Here is a 6,996-nt window from a genome sequence, read left to right as displayed (position 1 = left end):
AGTTTGGCTGTGATAAAAACTGTGCCTTTGTCTCAGCTCTCATCCATTTCCTGTCCTGTTTTCCTCTATCTTCCAGAGAACGGCCCTCTTCCCCCCCACCCCCCATGTTTCTTCACAGCTTTTCTCATGGATAATTTGCCAGTGTTCTAGACAGTTAATTTTAACCAGACCTAGTCCCTCGGGCAAGATGTCTCAAGAATCCAATCAGGTGTGACAGAGAACAGGGCCCAGAGCAGCCAGCCATGGACGCATGACTGTCCTAACTGCAGCACATCCCACCCACACAGCTCAGCCCCCAGGCAACCAGAAAGAACTGCATGCGGCTTGGGTGGAAGCGTTCTTGCAAGGCCGGTGTGACCCAGCAAAGCAGGACAAGCGTGTCCTCAGGGACCAAATACAGAAACAAAGAGGGCATGCAAGAAAGACAGAATGTAAAGAGCTTCAGAAAAGACCTCGTGCCCCTTGCCCAGAAAAATAAACGAATAGGAGATCAGCATCTTAATTGAAAGGCCCATCTTATGCATTTTTGTTTTGTTTTGTTTTGTTCTGAGACAGGGTTTCTCGGTGTAGTCCTGGCTGTCCTGGAACTCACTCTGTAGACCAAGCTGGCCATGAACTCAGAAATCCGCCTGCCTCTGCCTCCCAAGTGCTGGGATTAAAGGCATGTGCCACCACCGCCCGGCGCATCTTCTATTTTAACGAAGCTATAGGAAAGACAATTTGAGTTCCTGAAATTTTTCAAATGCCTCCTTTGTTTGATTCCTCACCCATTAAAAATTTTAAGACCGTCACCAACATTTTTCTTTTTTCATTAATTGACTTATTTATTCACTTTGCATCCCAATCATAGCCCCCTCCTCAGCCTCTCCCCCACATGCCCACCATCACCGATTTTTAACTCACTTTTAAGATTAATAATAATTATTATAATAATAAGCCTATCATGATTGCCTTAAAACCTCCAGAGCCACCATGCATAAGCTCAGATCACTCTTAAATTACCAGAAGTGAGAAATGTACTAAGAGTTTTAAGCAGGAAATTCTTTTCCAAGCTTGGTGGTAATGCTGCATGCCTTTAATCCCAGCACTCCACAGGCAGAGGCAGGTAGATCTCCGTGACTTCAAGGCCAGGCAAGCCTGGTCTACAAAGCTAGGCCTACGACAGCAAGGGCTATTCAGAAAAACACTGTCTCGAAAAACAAAACAAACAAGGAAAGAAAAAAATCAGAATAGACTGAATAAACAAAATTCTAAAAATAAATTAAATTAAAAGGAAAGAAAAAAAAAAGAATTTTTCCTTCCACCTGATAGACAAAAAGTTTAAGGCCAGACCTGTTAACTGATAGGTAGCCAGGGCCTGGTAATTTGGAAAGGATAAATTAGTTTTCTTTAAGGGTGTGGCCCCTGGCAGGTGGATGGCCACACCGCCAAGAGCATATAGGCAGCACTAATCAAACTCAGAGTGTCAAAAAGTACATATAGTTGCATATGGAATGGGGAAATAGATCTGAAAGGAACTTGGGAACAGGGTGAATGTGATCAAATTATAGCATATAAAACTCAGTGAATTAATAAAAATAATCACCTCCTCCTAGGGTCTATAGAAGGCCAACTGAGTTTCTTGAAGCTTGCTGTGCTCCCAGTGCTTAAAAGTGTATCTGTTGCAAGGTAGTTCACTTTTAAAGTTTTTCACTGCTCTTCCTTTCAAGGTAACTTCTTATTAAAGGATAATATGAAAGGGTAATAAGTACGCATACATACACACTTGAATTTTCACATATCTACAAGGCCTCTGTTTACGTATCCAGAACATTCTGCACCTTTCAGAGCTCCTCCCTCCCCTTCTCTCTTCCAGCCACTCTAGCTCCACCCCGAGCTAGGCGTGGCTATTATCCCAGTAATGCTTTGCTCCCTTTAAACTAGATACTTGAAGTGTGAGAAACATACGTATAATTTACTACCTTCACATACAGACCTCACTTCGTATATGGAACTCACTGCATAGACCGGGCTGGTCTAAGAACTCATGTAGAACCATGACCAGCCCTTTTAAAATGTATTTTTGAAGATTTATTTTTATTTTTTTTAATTGTGTGTCTGTGTGGGGGTTTGTGTCCATGAGTGTAGGTACCTGTAGAGGCCGAAGGCATTGGATCCCCTAACAGGCAGTTGTGAGCCATCGGCTGTCAGTACTGGCAACCCTCTGCAAGAATCCTTCACTGCTGAGCCATCTCTCCAGCCCTGCCTTAACCTTTTTAAACTCAAAGTTTTATACATTAAATACCTTCCCATAGTTATGCAATTAGCACCACCATCCGTCCCCAACCGTCTTTGTCTTGCAAAACTGTACTACTTAAACTAACTAGAATCTCCCTATTTATCCTGCTGGAGCCCCAGGCAACCTTGAGGCTACTCCGCAGCTGACCATTCTAGTTGCCTCCATAAATGGAATAAAAGTACATGTCCTGATCCTGCCATTTTCCTTCTAGACAAATCTGTATGACCTCCAGGTCATACAGATGCCTTCTTTCCTATGTCTGCCTTCTTCCTCTGAATCATGTCTATAGGATTCTCTTCCACTGTGAACAGTCATATTTTATTTATTCTCCTCCCATCCCCACTAATGTAAGTATATATTATTAATTATTATTATTAAATACATACTTATTGATGATATATATTTGCATAGTTTTTCAGTTAGGAGTCTTTCAGTTTGGATAATGTCAGTTTACCTCCTGGTGCAATTCTAAGGCCTTGGGGCAGGCGTATGTGTGTTCAGCAGAGTGGATATCCTCAGGGCCTTTTAGATCACTACAAAGAGTCAATCTCTTGGAGGAGGTCACTAATGCAATCTCTTTAGTGAAGAAAAGCTATTTGAACAAGCACCAAGTGGTTGGCTCCACTCAGAAGAGTTCTCTTCCCAGGGTTTCCTTGAAGTCATCCCCCTCCACTTCAAACCCACACCTGCTTGCCTGTACCAACTAACTATTCTCATCCTCTCAGCAGCCTAGCACTCCATGCCTGCCCACAGTCACAATTCTCCTAACAGCACTGGCTCTGTGGGCTATCATCCATCCCAGGCTTTTCTGCTTGGATTCATAGCTGCTTGTTACTCAGACCTCAGCTTCTTTGAGAAGTGATGCCAAAGCATGAAAGCATGTCTCCTCACACATGAACCTCCTCAGTCTGTTCAGTTTGCTTTCTGTCGCTGTGACAACATTCTGACAGATGCTTTATCTTACACTTTGTCCTAGTTTGCTCTTTATTTTTGTGATAGAATACTGACCAAAACCGGCTCAAAGAGAAAACAGGCTTATTTGGCTTACAGATTACAATCCATCACCAAAAAAAGCCACTATACAGGGTGAAGACAGGAACCTGGAGGCAGAAACTGAAGCAGAGCCGCACAAACACACCCACTGGCCAATGTGATAGAGGTAATTCCTCGATTGAAATTCTCTATTCTCAGGTATGTATCAATCTGAGAAAAAAAAACCTGATACACTCCCAGGTCTATCTTTGAGGAAAGTTGAGGCAGGAACTAAAGGTGGAAACCATGGAGGAACTTCGTTTACTTGCTTGCTGCCCATTTATGCAGTCTAGGAGCACTTGCATAAGGGATAGTGTCACCCATAGTGGGCTGGCCTTCCTACGTCAATTAACAATCAAGAAAATGCCCTACAAACATAATGTGCTATGTTTTGTCTCATTAAGAATTCCATAAATCAAAAGAGGAGATTCAGTAGAGAAACTCAAAATAATTCAGACTTAGGAAATATTCAAATTCTCAACAAGCAGTGGTTGCACATGCCTTTGATCCTAGCACTTGGATGGCAGAAGCAGAGAGTCTCTGAGTTCAAGGCCAGTCTGGTCTAGAGAGTGAGTTCCAGGACAGCCAAGGCTACACAGAGACCCTGTCTTGCAAAACAAAAACAAACAAATATTCCAATGCTCATTTTAGAAAGATACAACTTGAAACAACACAATGGTGTTTTCCTCATCAGAGTAAGTTCCTCTGTAGAGAAAAGGGGGACTCACCCTTGGGGGGAATATAACGTGGCAATCTTTAGAGGGAAGCTCAATAGTGTGGCCAGACCAACTCACAGTTCTATCAGCTCTATGTCTACCATGTCTGCCTTAGAATTCCTTCTACATGAAGATATGATGAATTCAAACATTTAGTAGCCTAGGACTTTAAACTCCCATTTGAATGCCTACCAATAAAGAAATCAATCAAATGTATTATTGAAGTCTTTAAATATAACACTAGCATAATCAAATGCTATCACTATAGAAATTTAAGTGTTAGAATTTTGAAATGTCTCAATTGGCACCTTGTTAAAGAGCTACAGCAAGAGAGCAGAGTGTCACAGGCATGTCAGATCTAACACTATCCCAATCGGTCTCCAGAGAGAGAATTGCATCTCAACAGTAGGCTTTTCATGTTGCTCATGCTGTAGATGCCATTGAAACCTAAACCAAATGACTACCCTAAGTCTGTCAGAACTTAGATTGTAGACGCATACTGAACAGGGTCCACAGAAGGCGAAGACACTTGCCTGACAACCAGATGTCAGTCCTTAGAAACCACATGCCAGAACACTGGCTCCCACAGTGGTCTTCAGAACTCCACACATGTGCCCCCTCTTCCCTTCTCTCTTCCTCCCCCTTTCCCTCCCTCCCTCCCTTTCTTACCCTCTCCCTTTGAAACCACTACCTAAAAATCACTTAGGACTGACAGGAGTTTGGGCATCACTGTCTACTTTAGAAACTCCAGCTTCTGCCAAAACAGAGAGCCGAAGGAAAGCAAAGCTGGGACCACCGCCCAAGGGCCTCTGTAAAAGTCCTCACTTCACCACCATCCCCCCACACACAGAGTTATAATCATCCACTAAGACAGGGTCACAAGGCAAGTCTGAGATTTCTAATGCCCCCAGTGTGTTCTTCCCCTCCTGCTGAGGGGACAGAGGACATATAATGTTGGAAGGCACAAAGTGTCTCTCTGCTACACCAAGACTGAAGGGTACTTATGCCATGAAGACCACACTAGAATCCTTTTCTATGTCTATTTTTTAGCCATTCCAGAAGTCATTTCAGTGGATGTAGTAAGAGTTTTGGTTCCTTTAAAAGCCCACTTACATTACATGAATATGCTTTTGTTTTAATCCTAGGTGTGGGATATAGGACTGCTTCAGTTTGTCCACAGCCGCTAACTGTGATTGTCTCTTGCTCTAGAAGAGGCATGAGCTTTGCCAGCTACAGTAGTTTAATTCTGGAAACTCTGGAGGGCATATGAATGCGAGAGCCGGGACACAGGTAGGAGGTGCTCTGAAGACAAAAAGATGGCTGCTGCTGTTGCAGTTTGTCAAGAAGTCATAAGCAAAGTGACCAAAGAGACAAAAAGTGGAGATACCCTGACTACAAAGGTTGGACTTGCCCCAAGGAACCCGACAACTCTAGTCAGCAGGAAGTAGCCTATAGAGGCCTATCCTATGCCCCCTTTCCCCTTTCACCTTCTTTCTCTCCTACGTAATGTTGGGAGGGCAGTTTTGAAGAAATTAGGGTAGAAGAAAGATTGGAAGAGAGGTAGAGGAATAGAGCACAGAAAAGAGTAAAATAAATATACATATATATTTATATTTATATTTATATCACCAACTGGATGCTTGAATGGGCAAAGATGTATCACCCTCTTTTTCATGGTCCTTGACAATTAAGACTGGAAGACTAATATATACTCATCTTGCTGATTCAAAGAAAAGAGGTGAAGAATCCAAAATAAGAGACTCTCAAGTAGTAGCATAGCATCTTATTAAAGGTAATAAAAAAGCCAATTCCACTAAGTTAAAGTCATTTGGCAGGAAGTGTCTTTTAAACAGTGAGACCTAACCCCCACCCCATGAGACAAAAGACACCCCCAAACACTAGTCTAAAGGCAGCAAGGGCCTTAGTGTCCTGCACTCATGCTAGCCTGTGACACAATACTCCTTCGACAGAATTTTCACTCACTCCAGAGGCCAGGAATGCTGGGCTAAAGGGACATGCCATTCCAAGGCTAGATGATCTTCCAATCAGCCCCAAATCTGTGGTACAAAGACTAGCATGACAGCCTAAAAGAATCGAAAGCAGAGCTCCATTTAAACAGTATAGTTTTAGCCCGACACAGAGGTGAAAACATTCATTCAAGAGCTGCTAAGTGTCCTCAATGATGGCCATTATACCTGGCCTCCCTAGACAATCCAGCTCAGATCACTCAGACAGTTGGATACACAATGGGTCCAGTCCCTCAATGATACCAATGTCTGAGAACACCAGTACTGGGGTTCTGCCCATAAAGGGGAGTATCCATGGAGAGGTGACTCCTGCAACTCCGTCTTTATTGTGCTTTGGAAAATAGAAACTCCATCCGTCACCCACCACCAAAGAGCTCTGGAGACAAGACTCTTAATAGACTCCTAAGACATAAATGGATGTCAAACCCATGAGGATCCAGAGTATCTCAGGAGCAGCTAGACTTTTCTATGAGGGAAGCATTCACTCAGTGCACACTCATCTCGTGTTCATCATCCTAGACCATCAAAGAGCAAGGATGATAGGAGTGCAGACCTGAAAAAGCCAAGAGCAGGCCGGAGCCTCCCTCTGCAGAACAGTGAAATCTATTGTAGCCATGGCTACAGCAGACACAGCAGGTGTGAGTGGGGAAGGAAGCTAGGCACATGGGAGGAGCCTCCAGGTTAGCACTTCAGAATGTTCTTTTAAAAAACTGAAGGTGTTCAGCTGTGTATGGTGGCTCATTTCTTTAGGTAATTGAAATAGAGGTAGGTGATCCCTCTTTATGAGTTCAAGGCCAGCCTGATCTACATAGTAAGGTCCAGGACAGCCAGAGCTACATAGAGAGACCCTGTCTCAAAACGGAACAAACCAGGCTGGGCAGTGGTGGTGCACGCCTTTAATCCCAGCACTTGGGAGGCAGAGGCAGAGGCAGAGGCAGGCAGA

General features: G+C 43.5%; 1 protein-coding gene across 1 annotated transcript in view; it reads right to left on the bottom strand.

Moving 5' to 3' along the window:
- Window positions 1-6,499: 6,499 nt before the first annotated feature.
- LOC116083317 (growth/differentiation factor 3) overlaps window positions 6,500-6,996 on the bottom strand; it is a 1,713-nt gene continuing 1,216 nt past the window's right edge. Inside the window, 2 exon segments of the mRNA XM_031360100.1 lie at window positions 6,500-6,585; window positions 6,588-6,708. Coding sequence (XP_031215960.1) covers window positions 6,500-6,585; window positions 6,588-6,708 — 207 coding nt within the window.

Source organism: Mastomys coucha, unplaced genomic scaffold (assembly GCF_008632895.1).
Source record: "Mastomys coucha isolate ucsf_1 unplaced genomic scaffold, UCSF_Mcou_1 pScaffold8, whole genome shotgun sequence".
Classification (NCBI taxonomy): Eukaryota; Metazoa; Chordata; class Mammalia; order Rodentia; family Muridae; genus Mastomys; species Mastomys coucha.
The sequence above is the reverse complement of the archived record's forward strand: the minus strand, read 5'-3'. Positions and strand labels throughout refer to the sequence as shown.